Raw genomic sequence first — 18,097 nt, 5'->3', positions numbered from 1 at the left:
GTAGAGGGGCTTGCTCGCATGTCACACACGTAAGGTTTAGAGGCCTCAACCACCAAAGATGAGCTGGACTATGGTACCTACTTTCATTCTCGTGTCTGTAAGCCTTTATCGATAATTCTGAATGCTGTCAACCTCCATGGACAACGCATTCTATGCACGGGCCTTTTCCCACGGGCTGAGTGATAGTGGCCCGTGTGCCAAGATACTTAGGTACCCTGTCTCGGAAAAACGAAGCAGAGCCCCCCCCCTGTCTTATAACCCCTACAAAAATTCACACAGTCGCTTCACACCCTCTAACTAAGCCTACCCTCTAAATCTACTCTTTAAATCTACCCTTTAAATTACATTTAAAAAATTAATTATAATTTTTTTATATTTTTAATTTATATAATCTTTAATAAAATAATATTTTTTTAAATTCTTTTTAAAAATAAGAAGAATAGAAGTATATGTGTGAAGTAAGTGTGTGAATTTTTGCAGGGGTCATAAGATAGGGGGGGGGCTCTGCTTCGTTTTTCCGAGACAGCCTATAAAGTAATAATACAAAGTCAAAGCTTCAAGAAGGCCTACCTAACAGGCCACACTTTTACCATTACATATGCAAACAGAAAATCATCAGCACCACCATCACAGAGCAAACGAAATCTTCTATCCAGTCACGACTTCTATGACAGCACATCCAAAATCTCAAGCACAAGGAAAAGCATCTCCATCACGTGCGCCGAGGAAACAGTTCCGTCATCCCAGGCGCAAACGGAAACAGACTCATCAAAGACAGCGCACCAGGCACGCTTAGAAGCACCATACGCCTGGGGAAACTACCTGATAGACTTGCGTTGTTGTGCCTCTCAGATCCTGTCACCAGTATCGCCAGACCACGAACCTCCCACCCTGGTGTCTCATCAAGCACAACACCAACTCGTACCAAGCCGGACATGGAAGATCCGCACCGGATTTCTCGTCAGGAGACAAATGAGGGTGGCGGAAGTGATGAATCGTACCAAGAGGTCTTATCAACTTCCGAGAGCGAAGGCATCGACGACGACTTCCTGGAGGGAATAGCGACCAACCTGATCGGATTTGGACACGAAGACGGTTATTACGAAGGCGACTCTTATGACGTCGACGATGAGCTGCAACGCGAGGCAGAGGCGCATCCCAGGGTACAGAGCGGCAACAAGTACATGAAGGGCCCCTTGTTCAAGATGAAGCTGGATGAATTGATCAAGGACAAGCAAATGGACAGGAACGACCCTGTGGTGAAGCTGCTGTACGACCACGGCTTCAATGAGCTCCCCGAATGGGACCTATCCACGGCCCATAGCCTCCGGGGTGAAGTCGCTAGGGCGGTCGCGGGCTGCTGCGAATCCGAAGACGTGGAGATCGACAAGCTCGACCCGTGCGAGAGGGTCCTGGCCGAGTGTGTCATGCACCATCTCGAAATCCAGAAGTCGATCGGGGGTACTATCGCGTCCTCCGCGCTCCCCATCCTCGAGGAATTGACCGACCGACAGTGGGCGCGCGAGTTGTACAAATACATCCACCGTGAATGGCGCCAGTTCTTCCAGCCCGATCAGGAAGAGCTTCCGGACGTCACCAAGTACCTTTCCAACGACACCCTGCCTATCGCCCGGGGCGTCTACGTCGCAATGTTGATTGGGAAAGTATCCCCAAAACAACACGACCACCTGTATGTCGGTTCTGCACTAAACAGCAAAGGAGGCGTTCGGACGAGACAACAAGACAGGAGGAGACAATATGACGGTACCGAAGAACCCCAAGTCTTCTTCGACAAGCTGATGTGCCAAAAGGACCCGACGACCGAGGAACGAGTTCGGGATTTTCCGGTGTGGGGGAACCCGCTGGCGTTCCCGGATGAGGCATTCAACAGCTACACCCGCGGCCTCTTCATGTTCGTGCTGGGCCGTCTTGCCGAGGCAGTATTTGCGCTCAGGCTCGGCGGTTACCATGGACTTGTGAAGACAAGCCACGTCCAGGAACTACATCGCTTGCGACTAAACTGTCCTTGGTGGGGCACCATGCAGCACTGCCCGCTACTGGACGTTGTCCCCATCCCTTGGCCAGAAGGAATGAGACAGGCAATACGAAATGCCTATGCACGACAGTACTACGCCATGAACAAGGATAGGATTTCAGCAAGAATTCAGGCAAAATATGCTCAGAAAAGTTACACATTCCCATGCGAGGCTGATCCAGGCTGCGACAGGATGTTCTCTACAGCACTCGCCGCTCGAAGGCACGCCCGCATATGCCCAGGTCGTCTCGAATATGAATGCCCGCTCGGCTGCGGCGTTTCTCTTAGTACTGAGCTACGCATATCAACCCACGCTCGGTATTACTGCAGGTTATTGGATATAAGAAGATCTGTTCCCTGTCCAAGGGGGTGCGGGTCTATATTTAAAGCGCCAGCCAGTGCAAGAAGGCACGCCAACTCTGCCGCATGCATCCTCTTCAACGGCAAGGATTTGGTATGCGTCCCGTGCGTCCGGGGCTGCGGCAAAACCTTTGGCGACAATCTCAATGCAGCCCGACACGCCATATCAAGAGCTTGCCCGGAATTCGATCTCGGTTTGACCGTCGAAATACACGGTGATGAGGTGGTGTTGGTGCCCGTGGTGGCGCAGGCTGCGGTGCCACATCTGCCGGACGTCAGCCGCGACGATTCCCTTTGCTGTATCACGTCCCTCTTGGGGCGCCTCGATGAGGACGAAGACATGTTTCGTCGTTACGTTGATGCCGTAGGGCAAGCCGGAATGGACGAGCTTGTCAAGCGATACAACGCCGAGAGGGATGGAAATTGAGAAGCGCTGATCGATTCTCTGCTCTACCTCTGCCCTGCACTCCCTTCTTTTATAACTCTCACAATAAATGGCCTGGTTACGTGAGCATCTTCACCTTTGATCGTAAAGCGTCGTGCAATCTTTCCGTAAGGGATTGCCTGGCTGGCCCACTTTCGGATCTGACCTTTACCCTTCTCTGTAATTGATAGCTTTGTCCCGCCCGTTGGTCTCGTAACTCTCGTAACGATGAGGTCCTCCTCAGCGCATTCGGTGAGTTCCATATCCGATCTGACCGCACGTGTGCTTCCACGTGGGGGGTTGGTACTCTCGGTGACGCCATGCCTGACAAGTTCCTGTCTCCGTATAAGCCGACCGTGCTGCTGAAATCTGCAGAAGACGCACATACCTGGATTTCCGTGGTGAACTGCAGCTCGAAGCTCGCCGGTGTCACCTTCAAGATGGAGTGCCGTGGCCAAGAGTGTGGCGTCCACGTCTTCCCGGAGAAGACCTCCTGTACCAGGACGTCGTAGGCCGCGTGCGAGATCGAGCCTACCTTTTCGTGCATCGCGAGAATGTACGCCGGGATGGTTGTGTTAAATGCCTCCTGGTATCTCGCGTCGATCGGCTGCAGGTTCTGGTTCACCACCGTCAGGTGGATGGCAGCCATGGGGATGGCCAGCTCATCTGATGCCTTGCGCATCCCGGTCGCCTTCGCCAGCTCAAGCCATTCCTCCCGCTCGGCCCCTGGCATCAGTGCCACGTAGCCTGGGGTCATGAGCTTTCGGACGTAGCCGGCAAAGCGGCTTGGTCTCGGTGTGAATCCTCTGGCAGGGGGTTGCTTCGGAGGCGTCAGCAGGGTCCGGCATCCTCGTCTCCCGACAAACGCACCTGGGCAATCGGCCGATGCAGGAGAACCCCGGGGTACCGCTTCAGCGCATTGGAGAACTCGGCCAGCTCCTCCGGACTCACGCCTTTCTGTTTCAACTTGGCGACTAGGCCGTCCAACGTCGGGGTGTCCTCGGCCTGGGCTTCCATCATCGAGGCAGCACAGCGGTCTGGTCCCCGTAATGTTGTGTGGTAGAGGGCGAGGGGAGGTATGGCATGTATACATGCTTGTAAGTACCCCTGCAGACCGGCTAGGGTTATGTAGGGACCCGGCAGGCTGACTGATGCTCCCGCTGTTTGTTTACATCCATCATTTCATAGCAAAGATGCCAACACAGGACCATTTCACCAGGAACAAAAGATACAGTCCATTCCGCAGGTTCTCTTCCAGTAGCTCGCAGCTGTTCATCAAAATCTTGTCAATGACTCTGGACCATTCCTTAAGCGCCCCGGGCACTTCTGGGCCTCGTCGGCCCTCAACGTCCGCAGCACCCGCCCGCCTTATCCCTCTGATGTCACCACCATCCCGGGTGATACCAGATTCTGATGAAGAGATGGAAGACGATGTCTCTGAAGATTACGGACATGTTGGCGGTAGGCGAGAAGCTTCGAAAGTATAGGGACAAGTTACATTGCTGACACGACTGCCAAAGCAGAGTCCAAAGGCGGTGCCCCTGTCAGACCACTGCCGCAGCTAGAAGCCACCGCCGCCCAAGTTATCAAAGACTCAGATATGGGTGGCACCTCAACCACCGTTATCCCGGGCCTTGAAGGTGGCAGCACTACGACCTCGCCCCAAGAGGCCGAGGCCCGAGGTGGTCAGGCTGTGCCTGTTGCGGATGACGACCTATCCGATGAGCCCACCAGGAGAATACGGCCGAGCAGGAATCGTGAGGGACTGCCTGAAGGAGACAGCAGGACAAACAGTCAAGGCCAGGGGAACTCGGCCCCGGTGACGAAGGAGTCGACAAGGCGGCCTGCGGGAAGCATGCAGCTGGCCCCCAGCCCCAGCCCGGTCGCACGCGAGAAAGCGCCAGCGGCAACAGGAGCAAGACTTGCTCCCACCACGGGGGCCGACGGGATCATGCCAGACAGTACACAGGACGAGCCCCTCGATCTTTTGTTTGGTGGGCCGTACGGGCAGAAGGCACCGCCGTCAAAAGAGACTCTCCTCAGCCACAGCAAGCTGTATCTCCAGGCAGTCAACTGTGGCATAGCTGGTGACCCGTTCTACTACGAAATTGCAGCTGCCCACCTCACGCTGTTGCGGTATGGATTCGAGCCCAAGAGCGAGGCGTTTGAGACGGTCAAGTCGGAGCTCTGCGAGGCATTGTCAAAGGCACCAACCCCCATGGAGCTATTCAAGAGGCTCGATAAGGACGCCAAGTACGGCTCGTGCTTCATATGGGTCACGAATGAAAAGATCGGGGCATCATGGACGGCGCGCTTCAAGAACCTGTTTGACTTCACTCCGGTCGGGGTTCCGGATTATTACTCGGGCATTTCGGCATTCCCGACAGACATTGGGGACCCGTCAGTTACCTGCAGGCATTCGATCGATTTTCAAAACATGCGCTTCGAAATAATAGGGCGGATCCCCGTGCACGATATGCTAGCGGTCTATCTGAATGTAAGTCTCCCTGTGGCGTGAAGAGGTAACAGGAATGGGACCGCTGATAATGAATAGGGCCGCAGGGTGGAGATCGAGTCTGCCACGGCACGGCGTTCTGAAGAAACCCTGAGCGGCGAGGCTTTGACCCACCGGGAGGGTACCGCTGAGGTGGCCTCCGACCATATGGAGGTGGACGAGGCGGCCGTGCCTGCCGTCCACCGGGAGAGCACCGCTGAGGTTGCCACCGACAGTATGGAGGTGGACGAGGCGGCCCCGCCTACTAGAGCAGCAACGGGAGGGTCTCTTAAACCTGCGCAGAATAATCCACTCAAGAGGAGTCGCCTGGATCCGCCAGCAAAATCGGCCTTCGTACACGACTGGGTAAAACCGAGCCTGCAACGTATCATCGACAAGCAGGGGGACAAGGGCAAGCAGCTCCTCTATGCAAAGTGGGTGTTACAGCAGCCTCCTGAATCTGGGGAGGGCAACAAGGGGGCTAAGTGACAGACCCACAGCTCAAGTCTAGAGGACAGACCAATCCCGTCTTTTTGTACTGTTGCCAGTATTATGTTTCTTTTTCAGAGTCTTTGAGCATGTACCACTAAATGAGGGCGCCGTATACCACTGCGGATGTACACGGAATATGAACGAGATCAGGCAACTCGAGGCCATATTTCGGCCCACCATGTCGTACATTAGTTACTAATACCATACCATATACTGATGGGCCCCATAGAGGGTCACTATGACCTTGATTTGCCCATTTGAACGTCATCACTCTAAAATCAACTAACAATAGCTCAAAAGTTAATAGTAGCCTTATTCTACAGTATCAAAGAGATAGCCGAATAGGGTTGGATATTCATTGTGACCCCCTTGAGCATATACCAGTGCATGGTATGGTATAAAGGCCTGTTGAAAAGTTCAAGTCTAGGCTGACCTTTACCTTAAAACCACCTTTCACCACGAAGACATAGCTGACGTCCTATAGTCGTAGCGAAGGGGCTGGGCTAGGAGACTCAGGTGTCGCGCAGTAGATCGAAAACTCCATAGGTACACATTAACCATATATTTCAGACATCAAATAGTCCGGATTAATCCATGGATTATGGGCTCTCGACAGGGTGGAAGGCTGGTGTTGCTGAAAGCCTTGGCCGTCCGGCCTCGCAAAGCCTGAGCGCTCAACCCATGCCTGGCAGATGGGCCACTTCTGAGCATCAGGCCCGCAACATCTAGGCAACTGCCAAGGGAGGCGCTTTCCGATTTTAAATCACATGTCCCGGCACTCAGACTCATCATACATGGACCTAAAATCGGTTACTCCTCGCCCCTACCGATAACCAACGACATCTTTCTCATTGCGCCACCATGACCACGACAAAAGATACGTACGGCATACACGCCCGTGGCCGGGGTGCAAAGCAGCCAGTACCTAACAGGTCGCTCCTGCAACTTTCTGTAAGCGGGCCAGAGATGGTGCCAAAAGAGGGCGAACGCGGATCGTCGTGGTCTTGTCGATCTCCTACTGACGTCGGTCGCGACAGTGCGACATCTGCCAGCGGGGCTTCAGCTACATGCCCTGCCACCCAGGAACATACGCCGAGGACGAGAACGGCCACCTCGCGCTCAGGGGCTGGGCTTGCGATGCCGCCCGCGCTGGCCAGACGTACATGGTCGGCGTGGATGGCCGCAAGCACACGCTGTCGGTACACGAGTCGTCCCTGTCGCTGCCCCGGATCCAGTCCCTCCTACAAGAGTGGAGATACACCCGCTTCGGCACCATCATGTCGCTCAAGAGGCTCCGGAACTCCAGGCTCGAGTTCAGGCTCGAGGACCAGACCCACTGGTTTAAGCACAACAACCCCGACGTGTCAGACCCCGGGTACTGGAACAACATGCCCGTCCGCGATGCGAGCGGGCAGCTTCACTTCATCGCCCGCACGGTCATCATGAGCAGCGACCCCGAGGTTTCCCGGAGGCAGTGGGCCGTCTGCATGAGAAACATCTGCAACACGCTCTTCGGCCCGCACGCGTTCCCCCAGGTCCCAAACCCGTTCGCCGCTGCCTCCTCGGAGCCAGGGACAAAAGAGCAGTGCGAAAGGCACGGTGCTCATCATCTCGGCGCCCTTGTCTCGCAATCCACGGAGCTGGACCGGTGGGATTTTGAGTATGACGGAGGCGAAGATATGGAGATGGGATTCGGGGGGGGGTTGGTCGCAGTGAGATGATAGGCTGTGTTTTTTTATCATATGTCTACATCAGCCGCATCATGTACCGTATTCTTCTTAAGCGAAATCTCTCGACTCATCATAACTCCAGGACGGGAGGCTTCCTAGCATACAACGTCCATACCTAGGCCCATTTGCGCGGTTCCGTGTCCTGCAAGCTGGCCGTTGGCCCCTGTGGAAAGTCAAAGCCATCCTGCAATTCATATTCTTTCTCGATCAATGGTACAGGTCTCCGTTGGTACTCGCTGCTAGGTGTCCGCTAGCAATATAAACAGGCTGAAATCCTCGTCGAGCTACTACATTATTCAGCTAACTATCATCCAAGTCTGGTATGATGACAACGATCCTAAACGATCTTTGGCTCTGCTATCCTTTTGTTGTTACTTTCCACGGCATTATTGCACTTGGCTATCGAGTCGAAGGTAGCATAACGTACATTCAGAGTCTTGGCTTAGCCTCTTGATGAATTCTATAAACTTCCCAGCAAGGGTTGAAAACTCAATGTACTACTTTGTCAAAGCTGGATCTGTTGCTAGCCATATTCACTAAAATGCTTCCACTATGGTACTTGGCTTGATTTCAGAGAGAACAAGATTTTCCTTCATAGCGGTCTAATAGAGAGCCCCCGAGACTCCATGGTTGCTTAAGTGGCAAAGCCTCTGGCCACACCCAGTCTTTCTGACGTACCTTGCGGCATTCAAATCAGTCAATAGAAGATGTGAGGTATTCTTATTTCTCATCCTAGGAGTTCCAACCTAATATCCTTAAAAATTAAATTGAGTGACTAAAGAGCAATACTGATAAAAAGTATCTAGAAGCGATATGCCCCGGGCTAAGCCCTGCTTACCTTACATGGTAGTAGGAGTAATGTTAGTATAACACAGTTAAACCCGAACGCAATTTAAAGAAGGACAATGAAAGGTTTTTCAACCTCGTACGGGGGATCCAATGATCACGGAGGTGTGGTCGTGGAGGAACGTGCACGCAAGTAACAGCACTACAGGCCAAGCAAAGTCACACGAGTCCAATCCCGCCGGCGTGCATCCCGCCCTTCATACCCCACCAAACAACCCAACAAACCCACCAAGCCAGGAAACATGGCCAGAACGCAGGACCCTACGCCACTTGAAGCTGGCAGCATTTCTGAACAGGTCTGTACGTGTCTGCCCCTACTTGTTCCTACAGCACAGCTGAGCCAGGAGAAAGTGCTGACCTGTGGTGGCATAGGACACCGGCACTGACGCTCGCGAGGACAACCTCGTCCACGAGGTCCCGTTTGGCTTCCGCGGGAATCTCAAGTTCATCAGCAAGGACAAGGAATACGAGCCGAGCTTCTTCACCTATGAGGGCCTGCGGCGCTGTGGCAAGGACGGATGCCGCCAGCTCTGGGGGATATACCAACACCGCTGTGACGAGCCGGTCGGCATCTGCTTCGCAAGGTGCGACGAGTGCTGGATGCCCGTCCCCGGCGGCGCTGCTGGCCGCGCGCAGCTTCAGAGGCACGGGGCGGCCTGCAGGGGCCAGGTCGTCAGGGCGGCGTGGAAGCCGGCGTGGGACGGTACCCTACACTGCCCACTCTGCGGGTTTCCCGGTCTCACTGTCGACAAGATGAAGCAGCACCTCTCAGTTTGTGACGGGAACCGGCGCAGTGTCCTTGGTGGGGGATCTGTGCCCACCGGGCATGACCCCCGCTCCTTGAGGATATGTGACGAGTGCGAATTTACCTTTCACCCGTCCGTCTTTGCTACACATGTGTGTGGTAGTACCTATGACCCCGTCTGGCTTGGGGATACCGATGTACCAGATATGGCGAAGCCATACATAGTTTGGTGCCGAGATGGCCCTGGTTCTTACGGCGCTTGTGGCTATGGAGGTGGATATATTGGTGACGACCCCGGTGGTAGGATCCCACAGGAGGTCTGCGATGCCAGCTGGTCGGTGCCCTTTTCGACAAATCTGAGGTATGCGCTAGGGCCGTCAAACACCCTCTTCGACCTTGTACGAGACCTGAGGCGGCTGCTCGCACCGGCGGCGGCCCATTTGGACGACGATGCGGATGATGCCGACGACAACATCGAGGCTGGCTCGGGAGTATGTTTTACTGTCACACTGGGGGTTCCTCGCTAACTATCTGCAGCAGGAGGATGTAGACCAATTGGTCGCAGAAACAGGCACAATGGTGAGCCCCCTCGCACTTGGTCCCGCACTGCTCCTGACACGCATCAAAGGACCTTGGGGGGAAGATCGACCGCATCCGCGAGGAATGCGCGGCGCAACGGGGAAGGCGGAATGCGCGCACCCTCGTGGACCACAACATACGCCCCAGGAAGATTCAGGCGGGACCCTGCCAGGGCGTGGGGTGGAGACACGGGTTTATCCCGTGCCGGTCTGGTGCTGCCATCAGCCTCGACACGGCTGCGCTGGAGGCAAGGGAGTCGAGTGGCAAGGTATCGTGGGCCCTCATCTGCCCTGAGTGCCGGAGGCTGCAGTCGTCAATCCACGCGTGGGTCATGCGGGGCAAGTACAATGCAGACGGGACCCGCCTCTGTCCTGCTGACTCGTGCCGCGAGCCCGTCTTCAACGGCGTCGAGTGCCAGGCCCACGCGGCCCTCAGGTCGGCGAGCAGGGTCGGGGCGAAGAAGGCACGCCTCAGCACGCATGACGCACGTGCCAGCACCCGACGCAGGCGAATCTGGGACATTGTCTCCCCGGACGATATGAAATCCTTCTTCGCCGCGTTGCAGCAGATGCCAACACCCCCTTGGTCCAACGACGAGAGGTGGTCCAGGATCGCAGACGCCGTGGCGGACAAGCACCTTATGCCCAACATCTTCCTCATCGATACCGAAACAGTCGTTGTGAACCATACCCCCAAGCCCCTCGAGCTGTCTATTCTGAGGGCCTGTGGCGAGCACCTATATACCACGACAGTCGACTACGGCGTGGATGTCGCCGACTTATGCCGGGGTATAGGGCAGCAGCTCCTCGGCTACGCCATCGGGATCTACAGCAGGGAGGGCGCCAACTCGGCCCACGCTCGTATTCCCACCCACGGTCAGACGCCGGCAGCAGTCGCCTCGAGGCTGCGCGAGATCGGCCTCGGCCGCGGCTCCGTCCTCATCGAATGGTCTGAGAGCGGGTGGGACTGGCGGGCCCTCAGGGCGCTCTGCGGAGAGGCCAGCGTGCCTGAAGAGTACCTCCGCGGGGAGGACCTCCTGAGGCTCTGCGGCTACCGAGGCCCGATGGACCTCGAGACCCTATACTACCTGTGCTTTCCGGACTGCCCGCTGCATAGACGCCACCATCGAGCGCGCTGGGATGTTAGGAAGCTGCACCGCGTCCTATGCTACATACTTGCACCATCACTTGCGCTTGGTCGGGTGCCCGAGGAGACATCGCTTGCCCGGGTTGAGGACGCCAGCTCCCCAAGAGGCGCGGGAGGTGGGAATGGGAGTGTGTGAGTCGGGCACAGACATCCATGTCGCGACAGCGGCATTGCCATGGAGTGGCCTCCACAAGCTGTGTCAGCAAACAAGTCAACCTCTGCAGCTCGTCCAGGTGAGCGATCATCAGCACGAAACAGCTGGTGAAAGGACAATTGGCCCTAAAGGAAGTCGGAAAACAACAAGCTATCGATTTCCCCAGGCAGGTTGGGTTCAGTTCTAGCTAGGTCGGGAATTAATAGACTCGATTTGCACCACGATGATCAACTCTGATAGGCAAGTTCTGCTGGCTCGTGCGGGTTGTCGTCGCTGGGGAATGAGTGGCAAAGCCGGGGCCCATAGATTTGTTGCTTCTGCTGACCGATATAAACAGCCCTGCGGTGTCGCCCGAGTCCTGTCAAGGCCTGTCAATATGTATTGCGGAGCTCAAATCTGTCAGTATTCGTGATCTCCAGGACTGATTCGGTGCCCATGTGATGACTCGATTCGTCTCACTTCCATCTTCTTGGGGTTGCTATTCTGCCACCATCGCTCGCCGTCTTTACTTGCTACACTAATGTCCGGTACCTCGAGCTTCCTCGCAAGAATTCCATTCTGGCATTTTGTTTATTGCGTTAAACCGTGCATTGGGATTGCTGGGATAGATTTGGCTTATGGTATAGACTGCTGGTGAATTTCGAGTTGTGGCCAGACTGTACTACCGCTGTTTGTTCTCAACGAACACGGTTGTGCAGGTTCCAGCTTCCAAGGTTGGCATGGCGCAAACGACTCACTCGACCTCCCACAACCTGCTCCATGTCCCAGCGTCCGCCTCGGCCAGGCCGGAGCATGCATCCCTGACGAGGACCGTCCTGCGACGGGCTCATCTGTCGTGCACAAAGGCATCAGAGACAGGAGTCTCATGACGGTCTACACGATCGGGCACCCGAAATATTGCGCAGTAGACTGTATTAATTGATCATTCTCATCGCTCGAACAGCTGTGCTCCGGCGTTCCACGCATTACTTTCTGGAAGCTTTGGCCCTTAACCCCGTGAATGATAGCCAATATGACCACCGAGTCCAACCCACGCGAGGCGGTAGGTCCAAAAATAATACAGCACGCTGCCATGCGGGCCAGGCTGACATACTCAAAGGCGGTGATCCTTCGTGAATGGAGGGGATTGCCAGCGGCGACCGACGGTCCCGCCCGCGAGGAGACGGGGCTGCCGCTTGTCGTCCGGGGCTGCTTCGACGTGCTGCTCTCGCACCGTGGGCTTGATACCCAGACGGCAGGGCGCCTGATTATGGAGTGCATCGAGACTGGAATGCCTCGTGAGAACGCCACGGTCGAGAAGGCATCTGTTCACAAATCACTGGTATGCTGCGGCCTGGACCCCAACGAACGCATCTACGGGCTTCTGTTCAATCACATCCTCCCGCACCTGGAGGCGGCGGCGGGATCTGGGGGCATGCCGCGGGACAAGAAGGTCCAATTCCTGTGCGCCGCCAAGATAGGCCTGGAAGCGGGACCAGGTGGCACCCTGCGATATCATGGCGAGCCCATCCCGGAGACGTGGGTCGTGGCCGACTTCCTCGTGACAATGTTCATCCATGTAAGCGCAAACGCCCACTCAGCCCTCCTTGAACGAGCTTCGCTGACCCCCAAAAGCAAATGCTGGCACGCGACCGATACCTCACCAGGGTCGCCGGTGGCAATGTCCCTCCTGAGTGGCTGTACCGGGACGGCGGCCTGCCGGTGGCGCTCGACAGAGCCTCGCTCTGGGCCACCACGCTGAGGCTGGCGGACCAGGCTCTTCAGCAGAGCATAGAGGACCAGTGTGATGAGACGGATTAGCAGGAGTACGGGAGGTCTTCTTGTCGACGGGCATCCTGGAGCTAAGCCGCCTTGAAGCCCGGGCGGGCGGATAACAATAAGCACGCCAGAGTCTCACAGGGAGCGTGGCATGTGGACGGGCTCTAGCTGCAAGTATCCGCCGTCATTCCCGCCTTTAGAGCCAACAATGTGCGTCTGTAAATCTGCTGCAGACGGAAATGGACCCACGCGCTGTTCATGTGCAGGTGCTTGCCGGTCGGTCACAAAAGGCCAGAGTGCAAATCGAGGACCCAGAGCTTTGCTCACATCTCGACGGCCCGTATCTTTCCAATACAAGAAAAATACCCTCAGTTCACTTAGCTTCTACCCACAAACTCTACAGACCAGCCAGACCACTCTTTAATTTTAATGCCAGGGCAAACTTTACCCAGTCTTCCTTCCATAGCATCGCCCCAGGTGCTACTCGATCTCAGGTCTCACACAGGTCATACTTCCTCACAGCCCACCCTTCATTTCATCTTGATGAACGTAAAAAAGCGATCATGACACATTCGATCCTTCAATCATCACAAATTTCCCTCAGCAATCAAAACCAAACGCCAGCAGTATAACACAGCCACCAAAAGTTGCAGTGCGTCCCAAAGTCCCGAATAATAGCATAGGGTTAGGATTTGAAACAATATGTCATCAGAGCACACGCAGAGCTGCTCTTAATATCTCTCGAAAAGACAAGAAACTCACTCTCTTTGCAAACGTATATAAAGCTCTAAACAGACTCCTCTATAATAAAAAAGAAGTTGTTTAAATGGAATCATTCACCCCTTGTACATCATTCCAACTCACGACCTTCAAGTCATAAGCTATTAGTGACTCAACACGGTTTAATCATTTTCCTTAGCCGCTACACTGTGGCTAGGACGATGTGAGTCACAAAAACACCCCATCTGTGAACCGGCATCACCCAGTGTCATACTGACACCAATTTACTATAGCGTCATAGCAGGAGGACCAACCCCCCCTTCATCATACGAGGCGAGTAACACGTTGACCCTTACAAACAAACTCACACTCTCTAACCATATACAATCCAAGTCAGGTTGGAAATAATGAAGTATACTACTTAATAGTAAGCTAGTCACTAATAATAAACAAGATAATAGTTTTAAGCGAGACATCTTAGAATTAATAACTTGTAGGAGCTCTCCTCTAAACTATAAGGGGCTTTTCACTAGTTCTATTAATGAAAAGTAGATAATTAGTTGAATACTAAATACTACAATTTGGCGCCAATACCTGGACGCATTATCTTACCCAAGAAACTCAACGTGGCGGATATCCGCCGGGAAGCTTGATATTCTAGGGAAAAGAGCGCCTAGACAGCTAGAGATCCCTTATCTACCCTAGACTCCTCACCAAGGATGTTAGGATGTACACATGTACATTAAAAGTATAGTTTCACCCTAACAAGAACACAGGTCATGAGGGGTATACTTAACAGTGAGAGGAATAAGGCCTTATTTCCTGTTTGATCCTCTACTTACTTTTCTCCATTACCTAAATACAAAAGATATATCTCACTAGCGGAGTAGTCAAACAGCATCAGCGTTGGTCTCACGGGAGAAAGCTTTGCAAAATGTGTTAACATGATAGCGGCGGCTGGCTAATACAAGCGAGCAGACCATCCCCTCTATACAGCAGGAAGCGCCAACTGAAAAGTGGTTCTCATGATCTTGTGTCGCAAGCAATACACCACCACCAGTAGCAGCAACGCCAACCGTTTCCGATATCGTCACCAAAAAAGAAGTAGTTTGTATTCGGCAGGTCTTAAAGACAGGCTGAGGTGATATCCCTACGGCACTCTTCTATCCTCCATCTCCCTTTCGCAACAGGATATCTTGATCAGTCCCTCAAAGGCAGTATGAGTGAGTGAAGAGAGAGTGGCATGGGCCACCGGGTAGGGTAGGGGACGCTGCCTAAGCAGTCGTTGCTAATGTTGCCCATAGCTTGATGCGAGATTCATATGAGAGGCCGTTATCGGAGCAGGGGTGAACGTCAGGGCCGTATGCCCAAATGATCCTGGCGACTGGGCATGCTTTCCAAAGCGAGGGGCCCGAACCAAAATAGCTGCGTGCTTACGCTGGCTTTGCGTGGTCTTGATTGTCAGTTTAAGTTCCCATAAACTGCTCGGCGCTGATCTCAACGAGCTCATCATCTCCCGTGGCGACAGGATTTGGTGGAGCAGCCCGGCTGGGGCTGCCGTGGCCCGGACTGTCGCTCGATTTGAGCATTGGGACGTCTTCATGTTGGCTGCCCGCTCGGACAGGGCCTCCCCGCCGTGTCTCTAGCTGGTATGCGTGGTGGGATGGCTCTGCGACACATCCGTTCGAAGCCTCGGCGGCTGGCTGGAGCGCTGGCGGTCCTGACCTCATGTCCGGCACGCCGGGTGGGCTCGGAGACAGCCTCAGCCGCTTCTTCGCCCTCCCATCTTCCTCCTCCTCAGGCGCCTCACGCTTGATCGCGCGGGTGTGGTCGGGGCGGGATAGGACGTGAGGCAGAAAGTTTCCGGCTGGTCCTGCCTGTGTGACTGGGTCTCGAGCGACTTGCTCCTCGGTGAACGGGCCCGAGGGCTGGCTGCTGTGCACACCTAGCGCCTGGTGGTCGAGGATCTCATCCAGACGGCCTGCCTTCTCGGACTGTGCCAAACGTCAGCATTCCATGCGTGACACTGACGGATCACCTACCAGGATGTAAATCGACAGGATGTCGTCCACGGACAGCTGCATCTCGGCCTGCATCAGCTTCCGCCCCAGGCCGAGGTGGCCGATGAGGTCGGTCTTCTTGATCGTCGTGAGGTTGATCCCGCCTGTGAGGGTATCGTAGATGCTTTCGTAGAGGCAGTGGCCCTTCGGGACGCCCATGGCGACGAGAACGTTGTGGGCGTAGCAGCCCTTGTCCTCGAGCTCATACCCGCGCCGCGCCTTCCAGCCGCTCTGCCGCGCCGCGCGCCGCGAGTCGTCGAAATGCATCACGGGCTTGTTCTTCCGCTTCGCGAGTATGCCGGTACACCAAGACATCTTGACAGGTCCCGTCGAATGAGGTCGCTTTTGATATCTGCGAGGGTTGGTTGGTTGGTTTGGTGTACTGTGGCGAGGATGCCCAGAACGGATACGTCAACACACACTGAGGTAATTCTGGTTGTCCTGGTGGGGGAGCGACAAGTTCAGGTGGGAGACCAGCTGTCTCCAGGCTCCAATTCGTCAGCCTGATGCTAGGCTGCTGCCTCGCTGCCGCGTACTACAAGGCTGACAGGGTAATCACATCCCCATACCATGCTTTGGTGGGCTGAAGCGAAAGTCATAGGGACTACCTACCCATTCCCAAGACCTCCTTTCCTCCAAAACAACTTTCAATGCATTCAGAAAGGAAGATATCATAACTTCTAAGCTATCAAATAGCTTCTCAATATATCATATATTCCTAATAAAGGTAGACTTATAAAGAATAAAAGCATGGCATGGATTTCAGGGGCAAATTACTGAGCAACAAATTCGAGTTCATCCTGATGAGATGTTGCTGGCAAGGCTGCTAGCAGCGCCATGATCACTGTCTCCAAACTGCCCACTACAAGTACCTAGGTACAAGCTACCTAATAAGGTATAATGAAGCGCACACACAAAAGCGTCTTCTGTTACTGTGTTCGGGTTGTCTAGTTGAGGCCCTAAAGCTGTTCATAGGCGGGCCTGGACACCCCCTTATCCAACATCCTTCTTTTCTTGCCGCGTTGCTCGCCGTCGATCTCAGGCTCTCCCTCCTCGTCTTGGCCCTTTGGCTCGGACATCTTTCGCTATAGTAATTAATTGTTAGTATTTAATGAGTTGAGAAGTGATCACTTTGTATCTAATACCGATACTCTAGTATAATAAAACATTTTCAAAGAGGAAAGAAGAAGAAGAGATTAAAAGAGAAGAAGGGAAGATACACACCCGAAGAATGTACTTTCTCGCTAACTCGCTGACATCCACCTTACCCGTATTTGGAACCCCGCCGTCCCCCATAAACGTGATATGGTACTGGCGACTCTCCTGGTCCTCATCAGGTATGGTGTTATTGGACCGCAGATCGTCAATGTTGCGAAACTGAACAGAGGACTTGTTGGACTTGCTATAACATGTGATCGTATAAGACATGTTTGGGTCTAACTGCTCGAGGAAGACAAAGCAATTGGCTGAGTCCTTTATCGCATTACTGATAATCTTGAAAAACTTTGCATATTGGCTGGCATGCATAAAGTCGAGACGGCGGAGGAAAATGTGTGCAACCTCTTCGTGCCAAGCTTGCTCAGCCAGGGCCCGGTTGGTCGGTCCTTCTGCATCACGGTAGATCTGGAGGAGCTCCTTTGTGTCTTTTACCCTGTGCATGTCGGGCCCATCGAAAAGGCGGTCCAATGGATCGATTTTTGCCTCTTCTAACTGACGTGTGACACGGTCTTCTGCCACACGCTTCATCTCTTGGCCCCGCGGAGATTGTAAAATATTATTAGTGGCTTGCTGAAGTTTCTTGTTGGGGTAAATGGTATCAAGGTCGAATTGGAATTTGAGAATCTATATATTTTGAGTGAAACAGTCAATACATGCTAGAGAATACTCATTATTAGTACACGAACGTTTGTGAGTATCAACATACTTGTGCGATTTCTGACCAACCACGGCCACGAGCACGTAGCTCAAGGGCCATTTCCCTCTCTTCGTCGGTCATTTTGATTCCCTTTCTTGCCTTTCTTTTACCCCCCATAGACTCTTCATCCTGCTCCTGGACAGAGTTATCGTCCTCCTCTCCATCCTGATCTTGAAAAGGGTCGTTAGCCTCCTCTCCATCCTCTTGAGATAGGATATTCTTCTTGGTGGCTGTCTTCATAGCCGGCCTATGGATAGGTAGTCTGACGGGACTGAACAAGGATGCTGAATAGTAACTAGAAGTTGTCAGAGGGATACAGACTCCCTAGGTAGCCTAAGAATAAGATTTTATAAGTATATAACTTACTTTCTGGGGCTTGGTCTTGCCCTGTTCCGTTCTTTGCACTTTTCTGGTACCTCTGCTCTATTGGTATGGGGAGATTACCACATGGTTCTATGAGTCAAGGTAACTGGCAATATTTAACGTTATGTATTGAGGAAGCACTCTGTACTCAGCCTTGGTGCCTAGGATCTTACACAAAGAGTCTTGTTTGAGCATACTCACTAGAATACAGATAGTAGTGACTGCTTTGTCTATATGCCTGCCGGCCCCTGAGTAAGCGAGTAGGCCCGTGTGGAC

General features: G+C 53.7%; 8 protein-coding genes across 8 annotated transcripts; 5 read left to right on the top strand and 3 right to left on the bottom strand.

The window, feature by feature from the left end:
* Positions 1-606: 606 nt before the first annotated feature.
* KVR01_003497 (uncharacterized protein) lies at positions 607-2,019 on the top strand (the record flags this gene model as incomplete). The annotated part of the gene is made up of 2 exons (XM_044785394.1): positions 607-1,962; positions 1,988-2,019. The coding sequence occupies exons 1-2, from the start codon at positions 936-938 to the stop codon at positions 2,017-2,019; spliced, it is 1,059 nt and encodes a 352-aa protein (XP_044648512.1). The 5' UTR covers positions 607-935.
* KVR01_002014 (uncharacterized protein) lies at positions 1,995-3,963 on the bottom strand. Its single transcript, XM_044792065.1, has 3 exons — positions 3,690-3,963; positions 3,208-3,639; positions 1,995-3,154 (listed from the first exon to the last, which is right to left on the bottom strand). Exons 1-3 carry the CDS (start codon positions 3,837-3,839, stop codon positions 2,846-2,848), a joined length of 891 nt encoding a protein of 296 aa, XP_044647029.1. The 5' UTR covers positions 3,840-3,963; the 3' UTR covers positions 1,995-2,845.
* A 45-nt stretch (positions 3,964-4,008) lies between these two features.
* Positions 4,009-6,047, top strand: KVR01_002131 (uncharacterized protein). Its single transcript, XM_044791179.1, has 3 exons — positions 4,009-4,280; positions 4,340-5,316; positions 5,374-6,047. The coding sequence occupies exons 1-3, from the start codon at positions 4,013-4,015 to the stop codon at positions 5,800-5,802; spliced, it is 1,674 nt and encodes a 557-aa protein (XP_044647146.1). The 5' UTR covers positions 4,009-4,012; the 3' UTR covers positions 5,803-6,047.
* Positions 6,048-6,666: 619 nt separating this feature from the next.
* KVR01_002663 (uncharacterized protein) lies at positions 6,667-7,526 on the top strand (the record flags this gene model as incomplete). Its single annotated transcript, XM_044794459.1, has 2 exons — positions 6,667-6,756; positions 6,843-7,526. 2 exons carry the CDS (start codon positions 6,667-6,669, stop codon positions 7,524-7,526), a joined length of 774 nt encoding a protein of 257 aa, XP_044647678.1.
* Positions 7,527-8,586: 1,060 nt separating this feature from the next.
* On the top strand, positions 8,587-11,202 carry KVR01_002954 (uncharacterized protein). Its single transcript, XM_044791930.1, has 4 exons — positions 8,587-8,677; positions 8,754-9,617; positions 9,664-9,705; positions 9,755-11,202. Exons 1-4 carry the CDS (start codon positions 8,624-8,626, stop codon positions 10,985-10,987), a joined length of 2,193 nt encoding a protein of 730 aa, XP_044647969.1. The 5' UTR covers positions 8,587-8,623; the 3' UTR covers positions 10,988-11,202.
* An 815-nt stretch (positions 11,203-12,017) lies between these two features.
* On the top strand, positions 12,018-12,805 carry KVR01_002607 (uncharacterized protein; the record flags this gene model as incomplete). The annotated part of the gene is made up of 2 exons (XM_044783686.1): positions 12,018-12,563; positions 12,620-12,805. The coding sequence occupies 2 exons, from the start codon at positions 12,018-12,020 to the stop codon at positions 12,803-12,805; spliced, it is 732 nt and encodes a 243-aa protein (XP_044647622.1).
* A 1,941-nt stretch (positions 12,806-14,746) lies between these two features.
* KVR01_003667 (uncharacterized protein) lies at positions 14,747-15,858 on the bottom strand (the record flags this gene model as incomplete). Its single annotated transcript, XM_044788976.1, has 2 exons — positions 14,747-15,477; positions 15,526-15,858. 2 exons carry the CDS (start codon positions 15,856-15,858, stop codon positions 14,950-14,952), a joined length of 861 nt encoding a protein of 286 aa, XP_044648682.1. The 3' UTR covers positions 14,747-14,949.
* A 644-nt stretch (positions 15,859-16,502) lies between these two features.
* On the bottom strand, positions 16,503-17,202 carry KVR01_002925 (uncharacterized protein; the record flags this gene model as incomplete). Its single annotated transcript, XM_044793959.1, has 2 exons — positions 16,503-16,628; positions 16,768-17,202. 2 exons carry the CDS (start codon positions 17,200-17,202, stop codon positions 16,503-16,505), a joined length of 561 nt encoding a protein of 186 aa, XP_044647940.1.
* Between the last annotated feature and the right edge of the window lie 895 nt (positions 17,203-18,097).

Source organism: Diaporthe batatas (assembly GCF_019321695.1).
Source record: "Diaporthe batatas strain CRI 302-4 chromosome Unknown Contig00003, whole genome shotgun sequence".
In the NCBI taxonomy this organism is placed as follows: domain Eukaryota; kingdom Fungi; phylum Ascomycota; class Sordariomycetes; order Diaporthales; family Diaporthaceae; genus Diaporthe; species Diaporthe batatas.
The sequence above is the reverse complement of the archived record's forward strand: the minus strand, read 5'-3'. Positions and strand labels throughout refer to the sequence as shown.

Coding starts and splice junctions, on each gene's coding strand:
- KVR01_002014 (XM_044792065.1), bottom strand. CDS start 3,839: ATGATGGAAGCCCAGGCCGAGGACACCCCGACGTTGGACGGCCTAGTC. Junction 3,640..3,689: donor TGCATCGGCCGATTGCCCAG/GTGCGTTTGTCG, acceptor ACGCCTCCGAAG/CAACCCCCTGCCAGAGGATT. Junction 3,155..3,207: donor AGTTCACCACGGAAATCCAG/GTATGTGCGTCT, acceptor ATACGGAGACAG/GAACTTGTCAGGCATGGCGT.
- KVR01_002131 (XM_044791179.1), top strand. CDS start 4,013: ATGCCAACACAGGACCATTTCACCAGGAACAAAAGATACAGTCCATTC. Junction 4,281..4,339: donor AGATTACGGACATGTTGGCG/GTAGGCGAGAAG, acceptor CGACTGCCAAAG/CAGAGTCCAAAGGCGGTGCC. Junction 5,317..5,373: donor TGCTAGCGGTCTATCTGAAT/GTAAGTCTCCCT, acceptor GATAATGAATAG/GGCCGCAGGGTGGAGATCGA.
- KVR01_002954 (XM_044791930.1), top strand. CDS start 8,624: ATGGCCAGAACGCAGGACCCTACGCCACTTGAAGCTGGCAGCATTTCT. Junction 8,678..8,753: donor CTGGCAGCATTTCTGAACAG/GTCTGTACGTGT, acceptor GTGGTGGCATAG/GACACCGGCACTGACGCTCG. Junction 9,618..9,663: donor ACATCGAGGCTGGCTCGGGA/GTATGTTTTACT, acceptor AACTATCTGCAG/CAGGAGGATGTAGACCAATT.